Genomic DNA, 26,205 nt, shown 5'->3' with positions numbered 1-26,205 from the left:
TCTTTTTCTCTCTCTCTCTCTCTCTCTCTCTCTCTCTCTCTCTCTCTCTCTCTCTCTCTCTCTCTCTCTCTCTCTCTCTCATCTCTCCGACAGTGAGTGACACACAGACCCGCCTCCTCTCACTCACTCGCTTCATTTGGTCCAGATGAATATTGTTGGCATTTCAAGGCTTGAAATTCAGTGATCGTTAGATTTAATCACCGTTGGTAGCGTGATTTATTGTAATGTTTTTTTCTCAGTTGGAAAGCTTCTCAGTTGGCTTGTTGCTTGATATTTAGGAGGGAGAACATCTTATTTTGGTCGTACTTCAAGACGGAGAGTGTGTGATTCTGAAGTACAGTCTCCACACCGGTGCGGTGAATGAATGACAGCCACACACACTCCTGAAAACTTTAGATTCATCCGCACTGAGGAGCCATGCCGATGCACAACTCGCATAAAGATGATAAATCCGCAAATAACTGCAGTTGCAGGTTTCAAACAGAGATGGCGACAAAGAGGCAAAACATACGGACTGCAGCTTTAAAGGGGTGGTTGATTGCCCCTTTTTACAAGATATAAAATAAGTCTCTGATTGTGTATGTTAAGTTTTAGCTCAAAATACCCCACAGATAATTTTTTACAGCATGCTAAAATTGTCACTTTTTTTGAGGGTGAGCAAAAACATGCAGATTTTGATCGTCCCTTTAAATGCTGCTGCTCACGGGGCGGAGCTTGAAGAGCTTGCGTTAGCTGCTCTGATTATCTCATGCAGACAGGCAATCAAACTGTTCAGCCTTTTATATCTAAACCGGAGTCAGACAGTGATTGAGAGACTCAAGAAGAAGACACAACATGTAGAACGAGACAGAATGTTTCTGAATGGATAGAGGATACACTTATGAGTCAACTATCTTTAAGTCATTGATTATCATATCCTGTCATGATAATCTATAAATTCTCAGTATGGCCTCACCCCCTTTGTTGTGTGTTCAAGGGGGTGGGTTTTGTGTAAATTTCAGGGTTAGTGATGTCACTAACCCAGGAGGAAGCTTGTGTAGTCCTTACCAGCGTTTGTTGTAGTTCTTAAAAAGTGATTTCTATGAACGAAAATATCTCCCTTTGCTTCAACGATGTAACGAAGTTCGTTAATGGAAGGAAGGAGGCGGGTACCGGCGAACATTCAACAAACGTTTTAATTTCAAAATAAATAAACAAAACGAAAGTAGACCGCGGGCAGCCCCTCACGGACGACTGCCCGCACATACACACACATAATCAAACGCGGGCAGCCCCTCACGGACGACTGCCCGCACATACACACACATAATCAAACACGGGCAGCCCCTCACGGACGACTGCCCACACACACATAATGCAACAAAAACAAAACTCAACGTAAAATCCAGGCCTGGTCCTCTCTCGTCTTTCGCTGCCTTCGCTCCTCCTTTTATGCTCCCGTCACTCGGCCGCGAGACGAGACCTGTGTGTCACGCAGCTGGCACTCATTAACACTCATCACCGGCCCGCTCTTGCGGTCCCTCGCCCCGCTGCTTGCCACAAGCGACATTACACACAACCTGAAGTTAAAAAGTAAAATCATAATCAACCAGCCCTAATAACCTCCAAAAAGTTAACGCAAGCCCTAGGAGCCAACAATGGTTCTTCTATCTGTGAAACCTCCCCGTGTTGAAACCTTTGTTTTGAGGTGTGTTGGTCTTGCTGAGCTCCTCTCCTACATGTGCTGTCGCTTTCTCTCGCAGAAGCTGCTGTCAGATGTGGAAGTGCAGATCGGGGTGGAGGACGGCCAAGCTCACCGGTTCTGGGTCAACGTGACAACCCTTTGCCCCGACGGATCCTCTGTTTCTGGAAACACTAAATGTTCCAGCGTTCAGCCTAAACAAACAGTACGAAAGCCTTTACTGTAGATACATCTGTTTTCAGCACAGGGAACAGAGATGCTGCGTTTGATATCAAAAATGCTCAAATTCATAGAAAAGTTCAGCCAAAAACATTATTTGTTCACCCTTGTGTTGCAAAACTAGATGATTTTTTCCCTTATTTTAAAAGATACACACTACAGTGTTCTTTGGTAAAGAAATACATGCTTTTATTCAATGAGGATGCATTCAAATTGACACTAAAGACATTTCATAATCTTACATAAGATTCTGTTTAAAATAAATGCTGTTCTTTTGAACTTTCTATTCATCAAAGAATCCTGAAAATGTAAATGCTTCACAGTTTCCACAAAGATATGAAGCAGCACAACTGTTTCCAAAATGTTTCAAATTATCATATGAGAATATGATATAAAATACATTTTACTATATATTCAAAGATAGTGTAGTAATATTTCACAATATGCCTGTTTGTGTTCATGGTGTTCTTTTGAGTTGAACACACTCATGGGCTTAAGTTTCAGAATGAGATGTTTTATAAACTAAGCTGTTATCTTCTGCGTGCGTCAGTAGTTTTGTCTCTCCTCAAGGTCTTCTTCAAGGTCACGGTTGGGATGAGCTCCTGCCCGGCGGCGGCTGAAGATCAGGAGGTTCTGATGTCCGTGAGGCCTGTCGGATTCAACGAGTCCGTCACCGTACGTATCCGTCAGGTCTGTGGGTGTGGCTGCTCTGAGACGGGCCGTTGTCATGACGACCCGAATCCTTCGCCCTGTCCCGCGGAGACTGGGGGCGACTCGACGGACGCTTGTAGAGAGGACCGAACCAAACCTGTCTGCGGCGGAAGAGGAACTTGTAAATGTGGGAGGTGTGTGTGCGATTCTAGCAGATTCGGAAGCATCTACGGAAAGTTCTGTGAAATGGACGACTTCTCGTGTCCATACGAGAGCGGCCTGGTGTGTGGAGGTGAGCCTGAGATAGATATCAAATATATAAGTAGATATCAAATTTGGAAATAGGAAATTACATATTATTGTGTATTGTGTTATATTATCTTGCATGCACACACACACACACACACACACACACGCGTACGTCTGGTGCGCTATCTTTCTGGGGACTCTCCATAGGTGTAATGGTTTTTATGCTGTATAAACCATATATTCTATCCCCTTACACTGCCCCTGCCCCTAAACCTACCCATCACAGGAAACATTTTGCATTTTTACATTTTCAAAATAACTCATTATGTATGATTTATAAGCTTTTGTACCCATGGGGACCTCAATTTAGGTCCCCACAGTGACACTAGTCCACATGAGTCTGTGTGCATTCAGGCTAGTCCCCACCAGGCTAGAAAAGCATGTACACACACACACACACACACACACACACACACACACGTTATATAATGTAACATTTCTGGAGTTGTGTAATATTTATAATTGTATAATTTTTACATCATCTTAAAAAAAATGATACTTCACCTCCAAAATATTTGAAGGAAGGAAGAAGGAATTACCAAATTAATAATAAATATGTAAAATAAAAGTATCTCTTTAAAATAAAAGTGTTTATGTATATATATATATATATATATATATATATATATATATATATATATATATATATATATATATATATATATATATATATGTATATAGGGATACTTTTAATTTTTATGTTATATAAAGTTTGGAATTAATTATCTATAGATCTATATCTGTCTATCTATATTTATAGCTTACAAATGAAAGGTACTCAACAAAATCCAAATAATATATATTAATTTGGTGATTAAATAATTTGATATATATATTAATTTGTTATTCACTTTTTGGGGAGAATGACATTTTAAATCTAATTAAAATGTTTTACAATTTTATATAAAATGTTGTAAAATATAATTTTGAAATGTAAAATATATAATAAATAATAAATTTGTAATGCCTAATTTTTATACAATGTTGTGAAATAAAAAAGTTACTAATGAAATGTAATATTATATTATATATTGTTTTAAATAGCAAAGACAAATCTCTTGAATGGACACATTTCTACTGGTATGTCATGCAAATGTATGTTTTACTGTTGCTCTTCTCTCTTCAGGGCACGGGCGGTGTGTTTCGGGCGAGTGTGTTTGTCTTCCTGGCTGGATGGGTGAGATCTGCGGCTGTCCCGTCTCCACAGAGACCTGCGTGTCAAACGATGGCTTGATTTGCAGTGGCCGGGGAAAGTGTGTGTGTGGCAAGTGTGTGTGTGACGACTCGTGGCGATCTGGACCGTTCTGTGAGAAGTGCCCCATGTGCTACAGCTCCTGTCAGTCTCACTGGTAACCGCCAACTCTTCTGTTGAAGAACGCTGTCACTGATTGGTTAGAACGCCTGTCAATCAAAGAATTAAACACTAAAGAGCTATGGTAGTATTTACCCTTTCTAAAGGGGCAGTCTTTGCATTCTAATCACTTTTATTCATGTGCGTAGAAACGCAGGAATGTAAGATGTTTTGTCTTCCGCTGAATGCAAAATTGAACTCAGACCTGTGAATTTTAAAGCAAAAAGATGTTTGACCAAGGGACGTTAAATTCACAGATTGAAGTCTTAGCTCAAAACAAACGATACAAACGCTGCGTCCGAAATCGTATACCGTCTGAGTCAGGAAAAAAGGTACAGTGCTGTCACTGGGGCGGTACCCTAAGGTACAAAAGTGAAAAGGTACTAATATGTACCTTTAAAGTACTAATTTGCACTCTAAAAGTACTGATATGTACCTTTTATGGTACTAATATGTACCATTTAGGGGTGAGTAGGTCCAAAGATGTACCTTTTCACTTTTGTACCTTAGGGTCCCGCCCCAGTGACAGCACTGTACCTTTTTTTCTGACAGTGAGTTGAATTTGAATTTTAAAAAGTATGCTTTATATAGTGTAAATGTGTGCCTTAGTAATGAAATCCAGACGTACTGCCTCCGCCATATTGTCATTATAAAGTGACCTACCACCATCAGTGGCGTCGCTTCACCTCCATTCATAAATCCTCTCCCGTCACCTCAGGGGATAGTAAAATGTAATCGTATGCGCACTTCAGAGTCTTGCCGGAAGTACACTGTAAAAAAAAGGCACATTTTGAACTTTTGCAGTACAATCGACTTGGATATTTAAGTTATTTCAACTTAGATTATGTTAAACAGACTTAGAAAAATGAGTTATATCTTGTATAACTTATTTTGATGAGTTAAAAGAATGTAGAAACTAGGGATGTCAATTTTCACAAATTCCCATGATCGATGGTCGTTTAAATAAACGATCAATTAATCGATTAATCGTTAACCATAATACTAAAATATGCCTGCACAGCAGTTATAGCGGACAGCATGACAGGATGTGCAAACGCTGCTCAAAACGCCATGTTCTTCACCAAATGAATGAGAGGGATTTTTTATCTAAACAAAGAGCTATGGGATTGTAAAACTAGTCGATGTTATTTATAATTTAAGTAAATGACTTATTTAATAACCAAATATAACCTGTAATACAACACGAACCCCGCCTCAGATCTGTTATTCAGAATGTGTGGACGCACTTCCAAGAGCAACGTGCTGAAACGTCACCTAAACAAAAATTAATTCAAAACGATTTATTGAAATATTGTTTTCATTAATGTTATGTAATGTGACAGTCCCAATCATAGTTATTATTAGTCATGGGTTGCTGTTTGAACCGCGCGAGCTGAAGCGGATGCGCTGAATCAACACCGGTAGTTACACTGAAGCTATTTGTTAGCGCATTATTTAACTCAACAAAAAGCTTCCTATATGAGATTAATCAGATTTATATAAAGTTAACAAAATATTACAAATTATATATCTTCACAAAATGATGCGAATGCACAAGTGAATTGAGTTGCTGATATTCATATTCAGAATGGGAGACGCGCTCTTCCTTGAACAACGCTCTGAACACGGCACCTAATCCCAATGACTTTACAACCATTTATTAAAACAGTGTTCTCATTTCTGTTATATAATATGACTGTCCCAATCATCGTTATTATGCATTGCTCTGTATGCGCTAAAGGAGAAGCACTGAATGAAAACCGGTAGCCATCACTGACTGAAGCCATTTGCTAGTGCGTTTTATTTCGCTGAAAGAAACGCATCCTATATGATTGATCACATATATAACGTTACAAAATAAATGTAATATTACAAATAACTTCAGCACAATCTGATGATAATGCACAAGTGAACTTGAACTAAGTTACATGCGCGAGTCAGAGTGCGTGACCGAGAACCATATGTTGTGCATGCGCTCCTCCTGGATCAACGCAATGAAACACACAGCAAATAAACCCAAATACTTAACAATCACAATGTTTTATTACAATAGTGTTCTCATTAATGCTGTGTAATAGCCTATGACAGTCCCAATCATAGTCATTATTAGTTGTGCATTGCTGTTGGAGCTGCACACTGAAGCTGATCACCGCCACGCTTTTACTATCGCTCGCCTCTAACATTAATTATTAACCAAATGCATACTTATGAGATAAATCAGCTATAGATAGGCCTGCACAAAATAAACACAATATTACAACTTACATTTGCACAAAACAAAAGGCTGCTAATGCACATGCAAACTTGCGCATAACCCTGCTTAATCGATGATCGATAAGTCTTATCGATCAAACGTCTTATCGACAATTAATCGATCATCGATTAATCGTTGACATCACTAGTAAAAACACATGTTGTCATAACTTATTGAACATATAATTTTTTACAGTGTAGTAGTTGTTCGAATACTTTGTACTCTTTGGGCGCGTCTCAATCATCTCACTAGTCAGGGCACTGATCAGGGAGTCAGCCCATTGGCTTATGTCCTAATCAGTAGGGCTGTTTCGAATGCCATTTTTTGAGCTTCGAAGCTTAGGTGGCAATCAATATCGAATATTCGAAGCTTCGGTGGGTGGGGCTAAATATATAATAATAGTGTCGGTTTGCATTTGTATCATCTTTCACGACTTCACGTTTCACTCTTCGGCATCGTAAATGTGTTGCGGCAGACCCAGTGGAGTGCAGTGTTGCATTTGGTGCAATATGATCAGGTGGCACACATTCTTTAAATATTAATAAACATTTAATAATCCTTTAAATAGAACAGTTTCCGGTACGCATTACACGGGCAGGTTTATGCTCCGAAAACGGACAGTGCACAAGTGATACAAAACACAAAGTCTGTTGAGAGCAAGAACTTTAATAAGGTATTAATAACGAACCTTTCTTTAAAACAAATGAATCCCAAAACAGAAATTAAATTAGTAACACACAGTGATTTCAATGAACTGTAATAAATAAAGAACACGGTAGCATGCTTATAAACAGTTGAATAAGAATAAATGAATTGTTTTTAAAATGACACAAAATGTAATATCTATTACAATTAGTTTTATTCTATATAAGGGATTTATTTTGTCTTATTCTGACTTTTTGTTAATTTAAATCTTTAAAATGCGCGATGCTTTTATCGAAAGCATGTTGCGGTGTTTTTTTAAATTTATTATTATTATTTCAAGCATGAGTGAGAATGAGTCCGCGACGGAAGTCACGTGTTGAAAAAAAAAAAAAACGAATATTCGAATCTCAAAACTGAAAATCGAATGCCACCTCACCGAACGAATATTCGAATATTCGATTATTCTAGTACAGCCCTACTAATCAGTGCCCTGACTAGTGGACTAGTGAGATGATTGAGACGCGCCCTTTGTATATAATAGGGAAGTATCCCATTTGGGATGCAGCAAAACTTTAAATCGTCCTGAACATTAAGTATGCAAAATTATATCAAAACTGAAATTGCACATGTTGATTTTTGTTGGAATTTATTGTTGAATTACTGCATTCTATTGTTTCACATCCAACCTTTTAAAATAGTAAACAGTATATGTAGTATGCAGTCCTATTTATAGCAAGATAGTTCATCATGCTGGACTTTAAGTATGCAGAATAATGAAATAATTTTTGCATACTTAAAGTTCACCTCTTTGGCTATTTTCGGAATGGAAAACGATATTGCACGCCGTACTGTATACTAATTTTTAGAGTTGTGTGGGGGGAAAGTATTCAACAATAAAGTAGTATGCTACTCAAACTCATTTTTCACACTCAAATTTTAGCATATGACCTATTTGGCGATGTTCGGTGTATTGCACACTGTACAGCATGTACTGTATACTAGTTGTGTGTAAAATTGCATGGAGTATTCAACAATAAAGTAGTCACTACTCAAACCCGTCACATTGCATGTGAAATATCAGTTATGAAATTGTTGTAGCATAATTAAAGGTGCACTATATGTAGTATTTTTACTGTAAAATATCCAAAAACCACTAGGCCAGTGTTATATATTTTGTTCAGTTGAGTACTTACAATATCCCAAATGTTTCCAACTATTTGTAAATTGTGAGTAAATTGCTATTTTAACTAAGGACCGGGACGTGTCAGCATAGCGCTTGAGCGAGTCGCCTGTCAATCGCGTCATATCTGCGCTACCCTCGGTTTCGGCTTTTATTTGGCAGGAGCGCTTTACTCTTAGCAGTGTGAACAAGTGAACGCACGGAGTAATGTCATAAAATCATTTTCAACACACTTAAATGTATCTAATATGATAAACAGAGCTGCATTACCTCATAATCATAACCGGAAGAGCCGATCAGTGCAAGCGCCCGGCGAATGTGTCCCGTGATGATAAAAGTCCTGTTGTTCGCGAGGCGGGTATTTGTTTAACAATCGCTCCAGCAGCCGTGCTCAGCTCCTCAACACTCGGTCCTGCTCTGCTTCACTACAGTAACGTTAATAACCGCATCCATGATCATGATTTCTGCCCGAGTCCTATTTTCCACCGGCTGTGAGGTGAAGACCACATGTCCCAAAATACTGCGCTCACACTTTGCGTCATCAAACTACACATTTGTTTAGAATAGGCGCCCTCTAGCGGACGGAAAGCTGCATAGTGCACCTTTAAAGGTTTACAGTATTCAACAATGAAGTTAAATGCTACACAAATGCCTCACATTGCATGTGAAATCTTCAAAGTTCAGCTTGATCTATTCTATAGAAACCTATTTATCATTAGGACAGCTTCTCTCGTTCACAGCCATCAGTAAAAATCAAACAGATTTGGTTTTATGAACATGTGCAGCCCAACATGATGGATCGTTTCACTCAGTCAATTCTCTCTCTCTCTCTCTCTCTCTCTCTCTCTCTCTCTCTCTCTCTCTCTCTCAGGAGCTGTGTGAACTGTCACCTGTCTAACGGACTCGTATCAGACGGTTTTCAGCTTTGTAATCACAGCTGCACTCCATCGGTGGACTATGTGGATGACATCACAGGTAAACACGGACAAGTGAACCACTACACATCACTCTGTAGTTGTAGCTCAGCCCCAGAGAGAAACACTGGAGCGTTTTGACGTGAACTTTAAGATGCCTGTGTTATAAATGGCCTGTTGTGTGTCTGAATGAACGGTGTTGTTATTCAGAGCTGGTCCGAGGGAAATACTGCCTGTATCCCAGCAGTGATAAGTGTCAGTACCGCTTTCTCATGGACTTGGCATCAGATCGACCTCAGCTGCATATTAGTCGACATCCTGGTGAGGAAATGAATTCTTCTCTTCATCTTTTCTTCCTCCTCCGCCTTTTCCACTTCTGTTTGACAGTCCTGAAAAATTAGAAGTTGTATTTTGCTTACAGAAAATGAAACCTATTTTAGGACTATTTGTGACATGTTTTCAGCACATTTCCCGCACAAATTCTCATTACTTCAATGTGTCCAGATGTTTTAGTTTTCAGAAGGTTTTGTATGTCGCATTGCTGATTCTCATTAGATTCTTATACACACACACACACACAGAGAGAGACACACACAGACACATACACACTCACACACGTACACTCACACTCGCATAAATACACAGAGACACAGCCACACACACATACATACACACTCATACTCACACACACGGACACATACATACGCACTCAGACATACACAGACACACACATTCACAGTCACATACACAGAGCTTATGTTTTCAGGGGGTTATGTACGTACACACACAGACACACTCACACACATACACACACATTTACACACACTCACACTCACACACGGACACATACATACGCACTCAGACACACACACACACAGACACACTCACACACATACACACACATTTACACACACTCACACATGGACACATACACACACATTTACACACACTCACACTCACACATGGACACATACATACGCACACTCACACACACACACACACACACTCACACATAGACACACAGAAAGAGAAAAACTCACACAGAGACACACATAAAAAAAATACTGAAATGTTAAACGGATGCATTTCCTTTCATGCATTTAAAACCCCCAATTACTTTAAAAATAAATGCCAATTGTGTCAGGCGGATAAAGAGATTCAGGGAAAGGGTTTGTTTAGGAAAAAGGAATCCAGTAATTCATTCATAACCTAAACATCAGCCAGATGTGCAGTTACAACATCAACAACAGCTGGAAAAGAAGCTCCCTCAGGCCTCGCGCTGACCACCACACCAGCTTTACACTGCCTGAGCCTGCAGCCAATATATAGATCCGGTCTTCCACTTCTCCGTGCGATCACAGTTAGCAAATCCAGTACGTTTGGCTCGGATCCAGTCCAGACCAAACACAAAGGAGATAAAGTAGCATATTGACTTTTGAGCAGGTTTCCATGGAGATCTGGAAGCAGCACTGAATACAGGTCCACACACACACACACACGCACACACAATGGCTCATGCTGTTTCCAAGAAACAGTGAGGGGGCGTGGGGTGTGTCCCAAACGCCATGTAAGTGAGTGACTTTATAAGAGAGAATGTGCACTGTCAGGAGACTAAAACAACCTACTGGAGTGAAAAAACACAATTCAGAGCTCTTTAATATCAGTATTATTTTGCCTAGACAATAATAATAAAACTTACCCTCATATGTAGGTCTGTCAAAGTGGCTGAAAAATTCTAAAATTCTATGAGAATTTCAAACTTAAAAATGACTAATTCTAATTATATTTGAATTTAAAAGGCATAATTTCTGTCGGGGGGGGGGGGGGGGGGGGGCTTTTGGCTTGTCTCCTGAGGCCACTAGAGGGTGCAATGAGCATGACAGTACCAAAAAAGTGCATTAAATTAACATTTATAATCAAATATAATTTTGTAAAAACTCCATGCACAATTAGAAACAGCATCATATATATATATATATATCAAAAGAAAGAACAGACCCTTTGCTTTTCATCAAAATATTTTATTCTAGCTTCAACCATGATTTTTTTAATTGAATGTGGGTAAGTTTCCTGAATGAAAAGCAACATTTTGAGCAAAAAGTTAAGAAAACTGTGTTATCACTTGTTTCTGCTTCTTCTTCGCCTGTGTTTTAATCCGGAGAGTCTGTACTCTTTCAGAAGGTGTGTAACAGTGCCTCCTACTGTACAGTGAAAGCCGTAAATGTCCATCAGTAGCGGGTTTCTAAACATGCGGCTCTCTTGTGCAAGACTTGAGTGCATCGCTCAAAGATGTCCACCTAGAGCATGTTTACAGGAAGAGTGTGCTAGACTATCCCATGTCTGAAAAATGCCGAAGCGCAGTAAACTTAGGGCACAGTATCTCTAATAAATCTCATCATACATCACGTTCAGTTACTTGCGTGCCTCGATTTTTCCTCATGACTTGGAGAACTTTCCAGTATTAGTTTAATTAATTAGATGTTACATATAATTTGTTTGTAAAACTTAATGTGTTTATGGATCCTATCATAGTTAGATTAAACACAACATAATCTTTCGCTGTTTTGGACGCTAATATAATTGTCAGTATAGTTATAATACTGGCCTTCAGTTTTATGCTTCTCAGATGTGTCTTCTGAGAGAAAGAGACATCAAGACATTGTCACAAAGTCTCAAACCGTCTCAGATTTGCCAAAATGACAGGTTTTTCTGTCAGGTTTAAAGTGGCTAAAAGTTTGAAAACCTCTACAGCTCTACTGTATATCAAGTGACGACTCTTACAAGAAACATCTAAGACCATTTTGATGCTTCTAATTATCCAGAAATCTCTTTGAGGAGCAACATGTGGGCAATATGATTTCCTGTGGGGTGTGAGATCAGCAGAATCTGTAGGCATGTGAAGACTGTAGGCATGTCTGTTGTTTATAGTTCCGTCTCTCTCGTCTCACAGTGTGTGTTTGGAGTCGGCGGTACTTTAAGACCTTCCTCAGCGTTTTCCTACTGACCATCATGCTGGGAGTCGGCATGCTGGCCGCGGTCCGACAGCTTCTGAGAGCCAGAGGCCGCTGGTGGCAGTCAAACCCCGAACAACACTTTGATGACAGCCATAAGGTAGTGTGAGTGTGTCTGTGTGCGAGTGAGCGCGTGTGCGAGTGAGCGAGTGAGCGCGTGTGCGAGTGAGCGTGTGCGTGTGAGTGTGAGTGTGAGTGTGAGTGTGAGTGTGAGTGTGAGTGTGAGTGTGAGTGTGGGTGAGTGAGTGAGTGAGTGAGTGAGTGAGTGAGTGAGTGAGTGAGTGAGTGAGTGAGTGAGTGAGTGAGTGAGAGTGAGTGTGAGCGAGCGTGCGTGTGAGCGAGCGTGCGTGTGAGCGAGCGTGCGTGTGAGCGTGCGTGCGAGTGAGCGAGTGTGTGAGCGAGTGTGAGCGAGCGTGTGCGTGTGTGAGTGAGCGCGTGTGCGAGTGAGCGTGTGAGTGTGAGTGTGAGTGTGAGTGAGTGAGTGAGTGAGTGATTGAGAGTGAGTGTGAGCGTGCGTGTGAGCGAGCGAGCGTGCGTGTGAGCGAACGTGCGTGTGAGCGAGCGTGCGTGTGAGCGTGCGTGCGAGTGAGCGAGTGTGTGAGCGAGTGTGAGCGAGCGTGTGAGCGTGTGCTAGTGTGTGTGAGCGTGTGAGCGATCGAGCGTGAGCGAGTGAGTGTGCAAATGTGAGAGTGAGAGTGCAAATGTGAGAGTGCGAGTGAGCGTGCGAGTGAGCGTGCAAATGTGAGAGTGCAAGTGAGCGTGCGAGTGAGCGAGCGAGTGAGTGAGTGAGTGAGTGAGTGAGTAAGTGAGTGAGTGAGTGAGCGAGCGAGTGAGCGAGCGAGTGAGCGAGCGAGTGTGCGAGCGAGTGTGCGAGCAAATGTGCGAGCGAGTGAGCGAGCGAGTGAGTGAGCGAGTGTGCGAGCGAGCGAGTGAGCAAGTGAGTGAGTGAGCGAGCGAGTGAGTGAGTGAGTGAGCAAGCGTGTGAGTGAGTGAGTGAGTGAGTGAGTGAGTGAGTGAGTGAGTGAGTGAGTGAGTGAGTGAGTGAGTGAGTGAGCAAGCGTGTGAGTGAGTGAGTGAGTGAGTGAGTGAGTGAGTGAGTGAGTGAGTGAGTGAGCGAGTGAGTGAGCGAGTGAGCGAGCGAGCGAGCGAGCGAGCGAGCGAGCGAGTGAGCGAGTGAGTGAGTGAGTGAGTGAGTGAGTGAGTGAGTGAGTGAGCGAGTGAGTGAGTGAGCGAGTGAGTGAGCGAGTGAGTGAGCGAGCGAGTGAGTGAGCGAGTGAGCGAGCGTGTGAGCGAGCGTGTGAGCAAGTTTTCACACTATAAATGTCTTTAGTCTAACTTTTGATCAATTTAACACATTCTTTCTGAATAAAAGTATTAATGTATGTCTTCATCATGCAGGATTCATCGTTTATCCCCACGACCAATGAGAAGACGATAACATACAGACGGGACCGTCTGCCGAGCCACCCGCTGGAGATGCACTCGCACAAGCCCAAAATGCCCCTGAGCGACACCTGGCAGTGACCAGGGTCAAAGGTCGCTCTAGAAATGAAGCACTACCTGAAGGAAAACAATCTTTCTCTTTAAGCACTTACTTCACAAGAGCAATATCCCGTGTGGGTTCTCTGAGGGTGTTTTTTTTCACGTTAAGATGTTTCCTTTTCCTTTTCATTCCGTTTCTAATTTATTTTATTGAGTGGCATTAACTTTCTCTCGTCCTGAAGCCACACAGGATGAAGATATAAAGAGAAAGAGATGGTACGTTAAAACGTTTTAGACGCGTTCACCTCAATAGACTCGGCCAGTTACCTGTGGAGTTCTCCTGTGTGTGTGTGTGTGTGTGTGTGTGTGTGTGTGTGTGTGTGTGTGTGTGTGTGTGTGTGTGTGTGTGTGTGTGTGTGTGTGTGTGTGATATTTTTACTCGTTTTACTACAGTCTGTACACTACAGACTCCGGCTGTGTTCAGAATTAGCATACTATCATACTGTTTACTGTTTCTCCAGTATGCATGCAGAAAATACACCGAAGACTTGATGCATTTGAGATTACACTCTCCCACAATGCAATGGGCTCGACATTTCCAGTATAATAGACGTGCAACTTTCTCGATGCATTATTTAATTATTTAATAATTATTGGACATAAGCTAAATTTTTAAAAATGTTTTTATGAAATTGCATGCAAACTGCATACAAAGATGTGAGGTCATGTGACCCCAATGTAGATATTGTTTGAATGTTTTTTGCATACTGCATGCAATTTTCACAGTATGCTTTAAGCAGTATGCCAGTATACAATTCTAAACATAGTAACTGCATCTGAAATCTCATACCATACATTAGGCGAAAAACAAGAGTACCGTCCTGTCCAAATATCCACACTTGTGGTCTTGGCCACTAGAAAGCGTGTGCATCTGACAGAAGTGAGTGTGCAAGACTATCCCATGTCTGAAAAATGCACAGTATATCTAATATATCCCATCATTCATCAAGTTTAGATACTTGCATGAATACGCACACTTTGCTTCTTACACACACAGGGACGCGCAGCAGCACACACACATTTAAAAATAAAAGGAGTTTAGGAGTTAAACGTGTTTAGTCTTTCAACCATGTAGATAGTGAATCCGCCATGGTGTGAGGGTAACTGGCTTTTAAAGGGAAAGGGAGAAAAGACTCTGATTGGTTTATTGCACGTTACGCCCAAAACACACCCATGACGCCATGATTGTTAAACTAGCAAAAGTAGTTTCAGACATGCCCTAATTGCACCTGCGCTCGTCCTAAAAGCGTGACAAGACAAAAGAGAACGCGCCGTCTGTGAGTGTGTGACAGCACGCCAGAATCGAATCGCTTGAACAGGCAATAACATTCAGAATTTTGCCAAAATTCCTGTTTTGTCACGTATTCTTATAAGAGCAGTCTTAAATGAGTTAAATAACGTCTTAAATTAATTTAAAGAGCTGTGAGAAAATGAGATGCGCGTCAGATCGGCATCATGTGCGGTAACGGGAAGATCTTAAAGAGACAGCAGCCTAATAAATCAGTTACTGACATTAATGCTAATCAAAGCTTAAAGGTAACAGAGAAAATTGTAGGTTTAATATGGATTAATCTATATTTAATTTATTAATTATGCAGACTGCTTGATAACTTTATTCAATATCTCTGTTTCCTTGCTGTTAGACAGAAGGCCACTGGTAAATATGACAGTCATTATAATGGGTTTACATGAAGGTTATTTAAGTTCACTTAAATAAACAGTTGTTATTTTTTTCAAAGCCTATTAAATGTTGAAATTAATAGCTTTTAATTAAACTGTAATGTTAAATGTTAAAAAATATATTTTCATAGAGACTTAAACAGCTGTATTAGTATCAGTGATACTGGCCTTCATTCATAAAAAGGCATTTCAACACATATTTAAAATATACTGTCTTTAAGTAGTTTCTACATTAATTTGGAGAGTAGGCTAACTGTGAAATTATTACAATATATATTAAAAGATTAAAAACTGATGTGCTTAATCGCGATTAATTCCAGAAAACAATTTGCGATATAATTAGTGTTTTTTTATCGATTGTCAGCACTAGCAAGTATACAAGTGGTCAAGTGTAAAAGGCACAAGTGTGGGTTGGCCTATTGTAAGATTATTGAAGCCTATTGAAGTGTGTGCAAACAATAGACACTTTACTATCCCATGAGGCACTGGCGCTGGTAGTTCACGTGATAATGACAACATGGCGAATGTTGTACGTCCGGATTATATTCATACTACACACATTCATACTAGAGAGAACGTACTTTTTGTTTTAGCTGTCATGAAGTAAATACTTATTCAAAATAAGTACCTGTTGAAGAGAGAGCGTGATTGAACAGCCCGTGGTTAGGAAAGCCCCGTCCCGTTGACTGGGGTTAGTCTGCCACCTAGTGTTCAGCACACGAATAACCACTAACAATTGTGTGGGTAGCAGTGGGATTTTTTTTATTTTGTGTAGATTGTGAACGTGGCATTCAGGTTTATTGTACGTGTTAATATTTAAGCAGAGATCTCAGAACAGTAAATTATTATTCTGCACTATTGCCAGCTCAAATTATGCTGCAAAATTCCCTGGTACGACTGGAGTTTAAGGAAGTGTCTTCCTATACTGTATTGAGTTAATTATTTGCCTGCTGGTGTGTATTTATATCTGTTTTCGTGTACTACTGAGGCTCCGTTTTGTCCTGATTGAACGCTCGACCAACGGACCCATAATGCATCGCGGTCACCATAGCATTCCTGTGGCTCTAATGTTTTAACATAGTGTTTACATTGGGAGAACATTTAGCAAATATTTATTTGTAGCTGTTAGTCCTTTTTTTTGTCAGAAATAAATGCTTTGTTAGTTTTTTTTGTATAGTGTAAACAGATCCTGGTACAGCAATACAGTGTGTTAGCATGTGAAACTGCACATTTTTGATTGTGTTTGTACTTGGGTAAATCAAACAGTCCTCACACCAGCCCCTCTGGTTATGCTTTGTAGTCGGTTTCATTAAAAAAAGAATATCAATAAACATCAGTTCAACAGTTGAATTGTGTCATATTTAAAGTGTTGTATTGTGACTTTATAATATTTTGATTAAGATTATAAAGATGGGATAATGGTAAATTAAATTGTTTTACAGCTGCAGTCCGTATGTTTTGCCTCTTTGTCGCCATCTCTGTTTGAAACCTGCAACTGCAGTTATTTGCAGATGTATTATCTTTACATGGGTTGTGCATCGGCATGGCTCCTCAGGGCGGAAGAAGTTTTCAGGAGTGTGTGTGGCTGTCATTTGTTCACCGCACCGACTGTACGTCAGAATCACAGACTCTTAAGTACGTGAGACCCGATTGAGAAAGATTGAGAATCTTGAAGTACGACCAAAATAAGATGTTCCTTCTAAATTGTCATCTGAACAAGTTAGTAGCTAACATGTCTGCCACTTTTGGGAACAAAACATTACAATAAATAGTGCTACCAACGGTGATTAACTATCTATCATATCACATCAAACCGTGCAAAGTATTATTATTGTTATACTTTGCTCTCAAATTGTTAACATTAACAAAATCAGCATTGTGTGATTAAGTGTATATTGAGTAGGCTAGCCTATTCGTGTTAGATTTCAATTTCCGTAGGCCTACAGTCTAATTTTCTGCTTTTGATGACGGGTGAATCTCCAGCTGTCCCAGATGACTGTCGTTTGGATCTTTCTGGATTACAATCCACCATCAAAATAATACATTTAATTCCAGCTGCTGTGAGAAAAGGCTATAAATGATCCAAACCTGGAGCATCCTCACATGTGATGGCCTTTAGCCGGACTCTTTCTTTATGTAGACGTGACGCAAAGATATGCTCCAATTTCCCGCGGAAATCCACCAGTACCACTCAAATTATAACACATTATTACATGCTTACTGTTGTGATTGCGGTAATGATATAGTTTTGAACACTGGTTGGTTGTGAACTTGCTAAAATTAATTTTGGATCATGTTTAACCATAAAAAGTCACGGACTGCAGCTTTAAATGTATTTAATGTAGGCTATTTGGCATGTTATTGTAACCCAAAGGCTTTTTTCGGTTGTAAAATAATGTTGCTGTTTTCCTGTTGTACTGGAATAAAATCAATCTGCGGGATAAGATGAATAATGTCTCTTAATATTATTCCTATCCTAGGGCCCCATATTTTGATTACCGAGAACCAGGCAATGAGAAGATCAAATGATAGGCTAGGCTACTCGAAGTTTACTCAAGATGCCTTATTCATTTCAATACTTTTAAAGTAGATATGTCCCCTCTGGATAGAAAGTTGTAATATTTACAAAATAGCCTACTATAACCAAAATGGGAAACATCAACATCCTAAAATTATTATTATTGTGTGTGTGTGCGCGCGCGCGTGTGTGTGTGTGTGTGTGTGTGCGTGCGTGTGTGTGTGTGTGCGTGCGTGTGTGTGTGTGTGTGTGTGTGTGTGTGTGTGTGTTCTGGTCAAAAGGTGAGCTGCAGTTCGTTTAGTGGCCACTGAGTGGCGCCAAATGCTCATACGAGCGAATGAATTATTATGACTGAATGCTGAGATAGTCGCTTCCAAACACACAGTTTGTGCCATCCTCTTTTTAAGTAGGCTAATTTTAGATCATGATAATTAAAAAATAAACATATAGGGCTTCTTTAGAAATTAAAAGGCTAATTATATAGCCTATATATAGCTGTATTTGTTCATTTATTTTGTGACTTAATTATCTTAAAAACGCTACGCACCCCAGTCACATTATGAGCGTCAAAACCAGCTGATACGACGTGATTGTAATTTAACATGTTATAGATTATTTCCTGTTTATTTTGCTTTAGCTATTTGCATTTTATACAGCAGCCTGTGTGACGTCATATTCTTAATAACGTTAGCTTTAATATGTGCGCATGCATGTCAAAACGCTTTGAATACACACTACGACGGGTTTTCTGGTTTTGCGATAAAACATCAGTTGGACTAGTGTTAGTATCAACCATACTTCCTCAGAAACAGTCCATAAAGGCAAGTCAAATGTGACTTTATTACCTTAAAGTAAACGGTCAGGAAATACAAACACATGCTCAATTAAATAATCATACAACAAAAGAGAAACAAACTGATCGAGCTGATTCGATCCAGAAATTATAAATATAGATTCAAAGTGCGACTCTGATAGACTTCAAAGCACAAATCAAACTCGATGATAAATAGAGTTTCAAGACAAATCCTATGTACAATTTCACTTTGCATTGAGAGTAGTTCAGTGATATCAACTGCACGATGAACATAAGACTAATGTACAGACATCTCCCAGTTATGCGTGCATTTCAAAATCTCAAGGAGCACAAAATAAAACCGTTCAGTTGGCAAATACAGAATAATATAAGACAAATGTGCGGCTGTTGGAGAAATAAAACCCTTGAATGTATTTGTAGCTAATAAAGTGCCTCAATAGACATGGAGAAATCTGGAGATGTCAAATATAAAAGTTCAGCAGTGTGTTTCATCTTCATTACGAGGTTATTTTTCATCACTGTATCCATAAAGGACTGGTTTAAATATCCAAGAACACCTGAGAGAGACCGTCTGCTGATGATTTACAGTCAAATATGATAAAAACATATTAATAGAGCGATAAACCGCGTGCACTGGCCTTTAGCGTGAGTTCACTGCGCGTCCACGCTGTTCAAAATAAAGGAGATTTGAAGACTTTAGGTTCGCCAAAAAACGTAATAAGAACCACTTCTGTGTAAGTTTACTCTTAAATATAAAGGTTATTGGCATTGATGGTTCCATAAAGAACCTTTAAATGATCCATGGAATCTTTACAGAGGACGTTTTAAAATCGGCTCTTTTAAGAACATTTTGGAACCTTTACTTAAAAAAAAAAAAAAAAAGTATGGTTCTTTGGACATCTTTTCTTCAGGCCAATGTTTTGAGGTTCTTTAATCACCAATATACGAATGAATTTGAGAATGTTTTAAACCATGTTTTGGTTCTATTTGGAACCTTTATCTTTAAGAATGCGTGTGTGTAGTTCTGTTCAGAGGCCGTTCTGCACGGGTTCTGTGGGGTGGATCATTTCCGGGGACTGGCAGGCTGGGCTGCCCGGTACACTCTGTTCGCTGTCGGTATCGCTGCCCTTTTTAACCCCGTTTGACCCGGGCTCGCCGGCGCTGTGCGTTTTCACGTGTTTACTGAGATGGTCGCTGCGCATGAAGCGCTTGTTGCACACCGGACAGGCGAATCTCTTTTCCCCGGTGTGTGTGCGTAAATGCCGCTGGAGCTCGTCGGACCTGGTGAAGCGCTTCCCACAGAACAGCCAGTTACAGACGAACGGCCTCTCGCCGGTGTGCCAGCGCAAATGCGCTTTGAGGTGAGAAGTCTTTCCGTATACTTTCCCGCAGCCCGGGATGTGGCAGCTGTGGAGGCCCTTTCTGCGCAGACTGGCCCCTGCGGGCCCCAGCCTCTCCGCCTCTTGGCAGTTAGGACAGTCGCAGGTCGCTCTGCCCGAGTAACGCCTGGAGGATGAGCGCGGAGACCCGGCAAGCGGTACCACCGGCGACCCGGCTAAAACTGCGCCTGTGGCGCCGGGACTGGTATCTGGGTAGGTGGCGGATAAAACCGGTTTGAATCCGTCCATCAGGTGCTGCCCACCAGTAAGAAGATGTGGAGATGGACTGGCACTGAATGCGGAGTGAGTTATGGAGGAGTAGTCTGAGTTGTACCCGCTCAGGGGCGAATGCAAAGAGGTCTGGAGCGCGGCGCCGTTTGCGCTTTGAACATCAATCCAGCCGGTGCCCACATCCCACCAGGAGGAACCGCTACCGGTGCCCACGTCCCCGGCGGAGATGCCGGCATGCGCGGATTTGAACCAAGTCTCATACGGGTGCGCGACGCTCATCCTCGGGTAAATCCCCTGCAGAGTGTCCACTTTCGAGATGAACACCGACTGCGCGCTCGGGTCCGGAGAACTGTTCGCGACTGAAGTCTGAAACACGGGATAGTCGTTCCCAAACGGACTGCTGGAGGTGTTAGAGCCCGGTAAGGAGAACGAGCTGTTGCCGCCGAATGTCTCGTTCCGTTGCGCGCCGAACGGGGAGAGAGAACAGCTGCTGGGCGCCGCGCGCTTCCACGGGTGAAAACCTCCTTTCCCAAACGAGCCGCTGTCCGAGGAGGGACTCGAGCTCCCGATTTTGTTACAGGTTGCTGCTAACATGGCCAATGGAGTGGATCCAACCCTCGGTTCCTCCTGTGACCGTAAAAACACATGGTTTACAACAAGACAAATCCAGGACATTGACACATCGCAAAATGTGCTCATTTTACAGCAGACTTCTGTAATGTCTAAAAACAGTCGCATCGCATGCACCCATGTCACACACATTGTTGCAATAAACTTTCAAATTACGATACTAATAATAATGCAATCAAAATTTTACCATTTAGCTTTAAATGCGTGCGACAATTTCTTCAAAGCAAACACTGCAATATAGTTTAGCACAATATTAAACTTTTCAGAATACGCTATTGTTTTTTTTTAAATAAAATTTAAAGAGAGCCTTTTTTAATTCAGGTTAAGTTAAATCAAGACACCAAAACACACATCTGAAGAACAAACAGCAAAACTTTTCAATCTCCAGAAATGATTTGTTCTCTGGTTATTTTGTGAACACCAGTAAAGTCTTCGAAGTATTAACAGAATATTATTTTTAAGTAACACTTTGAGAACCAATGTAACTTTCATTACGCACGGTTACGCACAAACATACAAGCTAATGTAGCCGTGCCTCAATAAACTTTAAATCATCTTCGATTGCTCTGGTTTCAGTTGAAAACCCCAGCCACTCTAAATAAACCTTTCCCAGAAGGACACGCGAGATGTAGCCGTACTCACCCCAAGAAGTGAAGTTGCCATCACCTGTGAAAGGTCTTTACATTTATAAGTCCCTCGGCTGTTTTGCAGACTTTTACCGCCCACCGCTGCACAAGTGCACTCGGCTCGGGCTTTGAGGATCCACCAGATCCCGAGCGACCAATCAGAGCCGCGGACGCTCTCGGGAATGCTGCGCTCGGTGGTGATGTCATCGGCGGAGCTCTCGGTGACGTGTTGCGCTGGGAATTGTTTACAAGTGGGAAGGGCGGGCGCGGGTGAACCTTTCGTGGACCTTTTTTTAATTGTTGGGGATACCCATTTAAGGATAACTAATATTTGACTCTAATGAGATGCGTGTGGGTGTTTCTTATTATGTTTTTCGATGCGCAAAATTCAACATTAAAATGTCAGCTGAAAATTAAATGGATATTAAACTTCATTTTTTTTGACTGTTTTATTCGTCAGGGATGGTGTGTGTGTGTGTGTGTGTGTGTGTGTGTGTGCGTGCGTGTCGGCGAGGGCGTGGCGGGGAAACTCGAGGGGTGGAAGTGGGTGTTGCGCGTGCATGAGCAGCAGCTTCACACACAAGAGGAGATGAACTTCATCCACGAGCTCAATCCTCTTTCATCTCATTCACAACAGAGACTCATGTGCGCTAAATCCACAGGCTGTCTTCTGGCCATCTTACTTTCTCCTGTTTATGGGGTGCATCAGAGCATTTTCCAGGCTATTCAACATCAAATCACAAGTGTTGCAACATATTTAAAGTGCACGGGGTCTGAGATGACAGTAGGCTAATGCTTTATTTTGTCCGCTTTATGCATTCATTACAAATTATAGGCTATTATCAGCATGACAATTTGAGTGGGAGAAGAAACGAATCTGAGAAACAACCCATGATCATTTGGGTTTCAATGGAAGCAAGAAAACCAAAGCAATTGCACACACATTTGCTGGATTTAATTAGTTCACTAGAAATATTTTAGTTAAAACGTTTGTTTGTTTTAACTTTCAAAATTTAAAATGTTCAAGCAATGTTATATTTAGCAGATATGCACGCATGAAATGAAATGCGCAAAAGTGATAACACGCGCGCGCTCAGAGGGAAACATCATCATGCGGTGCACGTGCGCATCATGCGTTTCATTTGACTTTCAAATTTAATAAAGAGGTGAGATTTAATCACACGCGATTTTATTTGTTTGGTATTAATGTTGGATCATTAGAGGGCAGCGGGGGGGAGTTAATTAATGAAAATCAGGCGCGGGGTCAATTCGGTTTTCAGGTCAGAATTTGGTTTTATAAAATATAATCACGCAAACTATTAGAGGCTATAGCCTATATTTATTTTATTTTTTCTCAGCTTTATTCATAATTCATTATTTCATTCCATAGGGTAGTCTTTTTCATTTTTGGAAACGCGACCTATAACATGATAGATAAATAAAAATGTATCTTACATTTAAATGTTTCGAGATATTGACTTTATTACATAATTATAGCCTGTTTTATACAAGAAACGATAATGGCCCAATTAACGGAAAGACTGAAACAAACGTCTATTTTCTGTTTTGCCGTGCGACTTTATCTTTTCTCCTTTTATTCAAAATAGGCTACAAACACATAAAAGCTGTTTAAACTTCACGCACTTTCTCAATAAAATTATTTTAATTATTTTTAAAATATATATTTTTTAAATTATTTTTAAAAATAATTTACATTTAAAAATAACATCAGTGTGATAAGTTCGCAGTCAACCAATAGTGGTGGAGGTTAACCGGAGTTCAGAGGTCACGATACAGTAGACCTGCACATATGTGTGTGTAGAACAGATGTCTCTCTCTCTCTCTCTCTCTCTCTCTCTCTCTCTCTCTCTCTCTCCTCTCTCTCTCTCTCTCTCTCTCTCTCTCTCTCTCTCTCTCTCTCTCTCTCTCTTCTCTCTCTCTCTCTCTCTCTCTCTCTCTCTCTCTCTCTCTCTCTCTCTCTCTCTCTCTCTCTCTCTCTCTCTCTCTCTCTCTCTCTCTCTCTCTCTCTCTCTCTCTCTCTCTCTCTCTCTGCATTCTTTCCCACACGTATATGTGCAGAAATCCCGTGAGGAACCTGTTCTCATAATAAGCGCGTTAACACGGACCATCGAGCACCGACAAAACGCACCGAGTGAGAGAGAAGAGGGGGACTTTAATTGTTTGCTTGTTGAGAGAACATAAAATATCTCCTCAGAAATGCACAGCGAACCCTTTTAATATCCAGCAATTACATACATGACAATTAAGGCCAATCATGAGAAATCTATGTCTATTTTGCGTTTTGTGCATCAGCAGATAACAAGCACCCATGCACTTTAAAACGGAAAATATTTAAATAACACTGTATATATAGATGCAGGCAGGCTTTTCCACTGAGAATATATATTTTATTCTAGTAAACGGAAAGAATTAAACTCCCATTCTCAGAATAAATCTGTTCATTCTCATTTCATAATGCAACATTTCTCTGTTTCAGGAGCTAAATCAATGTCATCCTCACTTTACTGGACATTGTTAACATTATTGTGATATTTCTGCTTTTATGACACTTTGTCTGACACAGCCTGTCTGTCAGTCAGGGTGTGTGTGTGTGTGTGTGTGTGTGTGTGTGTGTGTGTGTGTGTGTGTGTGTGTGTGTGTGTGTGTGTTTATTAAACAGGTTAGGCAGCTGTGTGAAGACTGTTTGTATACGTGTTCACACAGCCATGAGCCTCTGAATCTCTCTGTCAAGTATTTTTGATGTTGTCCTCTTTTGGGGATCACCCGAGATCACCAGCCAGCGGTCCCCACAATGTAAATGGATTTATAAACATACTAAATTATGTTTTTTTTTAAATGTAAAAATACAGATTGTTTCCTGTGATGGGTAGTGTGTCTCTGTTGTGTTTGTGTGTGTGTGTGTGTGTGTGGGCAGGGCAGGGGCAGTGTAGGAGATAGAATGTACAGTTTGTACGGTATAAAAACCATTACATCTATTGAGAGTCCCCGCAACGACAGTGAACCTGTGTGTGTGTGTGTGTGTGTGTGTGTGTGTGTGTGTGTGTGTGTGTGTGTGTGTGTGTGTGTGTGTGTGTGTGTGTGTGTGTGCAGGATTGCAGTTTCCTCTTATTATCCTCCAGAGAGGGAGTGTTTCGTCCTGAGGACATGCTTGCGGAAGTTATTCGCTGTCTGTCATCATGAGTGCGTGTGAGAAGAGATGACAGAAAAGAGTTACAGAAACAAGAAACTCTCTGACTCTGACAGTATATTCTCATGTAATATACTGCAAATATTACATGACTTCAAAAGTCAAAAAGGAGACATTTGGAGGTATGTGTTAATAATAACGCTGCTCTTTTCCATATACTCTTATAAAAAAAGGTTCCAAAAGAGGGTTTTCACCATAAGAGCCATTTTGTTTCCCAAAGAACCTTTTCAATGAACAATATTAAAATAAAATAAAATTCTTAATAATCTGAAGAACCTTTTTGCACATTAAAGAACATTAGTGCACCGGAAAGGATGTTAAAGGCTCATATGGAACGATAAAAATTTGTTTTAAGAGTGTTAGATAATGTTTGAGTATATGAGAGAAATGAGATTCATTGTGAACTAATGTGTGCTCCACACACACACAGACATTTTATTACTTTAGTAGTCATTGTTGATGGTGTTTTAGGGGCTTCTTTCAATGTCTGTAAAGAGCAGATGCCATTTCTTTCTGAGGTTTGGATACTAAATGAAGGTGCGTATCAGAATTTTAATGTTTGGCTAAACTCACACTTTAATACAGTCCAGTGCTATTTGAGTATCATTGAGATTATTATTATACTTTTTTTTTTTTGGGCAACCATAGCTGAAATAAAATTAAATCCTTTTTTTAAATATTTAATTTCAGTTAAAGTTTATTTTATTTCAAGTACCAAAAATGTGTGTTTTATGGTTTTAGCTATCTACTGAAAAAAGTACTATTTTGCAAGTCTTTGCATGCAGAAGTAAAGATCACATATGGAATTATGTAAAATCTAAAGAAAATAAGAGATTTAACTGGTCAATTAAAGTTCACTTTGCAAGACTCTGTATCGAGAATATTTTACTCAAACAATACACTGTACTATGAGTACTATATCATATAATAATATATAATACAATATAATATATAACTATAAGTAATGACAACTTTACATTGCTTTAACTCATCAAAATATGTTAAGCAATTTTGCAAGTTATACAAGATTTAACTAATTTAGTAATGTAATAATTTTAATTTTAAATAATTGTAATGTAATTTAAGTTGAAATGACTTAAACATTCAAGTTGATTGTACATAAAAATTATCTCTACATAATATAAATAATGTGATACCCACCCAAACACAGAGATCTCAATATTGATACAGAATCACGTAATATTCGATGGATCATTTTTGAGTATTAATGTGTCATTTTGAGTGAACCCCATGTCACAAAACAGCAAGTTACTAACGACAAAAGCAATGATAAAACTGTAAATGCAATCTTATTACTTATTCATGCCCCAGTGCATGATGGGAACACCAGTATCAGACAGT

The 26,205-nt window shown here is 40.2% G+C and overlaps 2 protein-coding genes and 1 long non-coding RNA gene across 6 annotated transcripts in view; 1 reads left to right on the top strand and 2 right to left on the bottom strand.

Moving 5' to 3' along the window:
• Positions 1–16,884, top strand: part of itgb8 (integrin, beta 8) — a 34,364-nt gene extending 17,480 nt beyond the window's left edge. For all 4 annotated transcript variants that reach the window (XM_067425416.1, XM_067425414.1, XM_067425415.1 and 1 more), the window contains exons 9-15: positions 1,743–1,886; positions 2,471–2,843; positions 3,987–4,209; positions 9,162–9,265; positions 9,415–9,525; positions 12,155–12,315; positions 13,614–16,884. In XM_067425416.1, coding sequence (XP_067281517.1) covers positions 1,743–1,886; positions 2,471–2,843; positions 3,987–4,209; positions 9,162–9,265; positions 9,415–9,525; positions 12,155–12,315; positions 13,614–13,739 — 1,242 coding nt within the window. In that variant the 3' untranslated portion in view covers positions 13,740–16,884. The remainder of the gene's footprint in view (positions 1–1,742; positions 1,887–2,470; positions 2,844–3,986; positions 4,210–9,161; positions 9,266–9,414; positions 9,526–12,154; positions 12,316–13,613) is intronic.
• On the bottom strand, positions 2,717–9,672 carry LOC137047622 (uncharacterized). The gene is made up of 3 exons (XR_010899214.1): positions 9,468–9,672; positions 4,875–4,981; positions 2,717–2,849 (listed from the first exon to the last, which is right to left on the bottom strand). It is a non-coding gene; the product is annotated as an uncharacterized lncRNA (long non-coding RNA).
• A 1,940-nt stretch (positions 16,885–18,824) lies between the features above and the next one.
• On the bottom strand, positions 18,825–21,767 carry sp8a (sp8 transcription factor a). The gene is made up of 2 exons (XM_067425660.1): positions 21,652–21,767; positions 18,825–21,006 (listed from the first exon to the last, which is right to left on the bottom strand). The coding sequence occupies exons 1-2, from the start codon at positions 21,670–21,672 to the stop codon at positions 19,798–19,800; spliced, it is 1,230 nt and encodes a 409-aa protein (XP_067281761.1). The 5' UTR covers positions 21,673–21,767; the 3' UTR covers positions 18,825–19,797.
• Between the last annotated feature and the right edge of the window lie 4,438 nt (positions 21,768–26,205).

This window comes from Pseudorasbora parva, chromosome 19 (genome assembly GCF_024679245.1).
Source record: "Pseudorasbora parva isolate DD20220531a chromosome 19, ASM2467924v1, whole genome shotgun sequence".
Taxonomy (NCBI): domain Eukaryota; kingdom Metazoa; phylum Chordata; class Actinopteri; order Cypriniformes; family Gobionidae; genus Pseudorasbora; species Pseudorasbora parva.
This window is presented reverse-complemented; position numbering and strand designations above follow the sequence as displayed.

Excerpts from the sequence above, each read along its gene's own strand:
- sp8a (XM_067425660.1), bottom strand. The coding sequence starts at position 21,672 with ATGGCAACTTCACTTCTTGGG. Across the intron at positions 21,007-21,651 it reads TGGCAACTTCACTTCTTGGG|GAGGAACCGAGGGTTGGATC; the intron begins GTGAGTACGGCT and ends TTACGGTCACAG.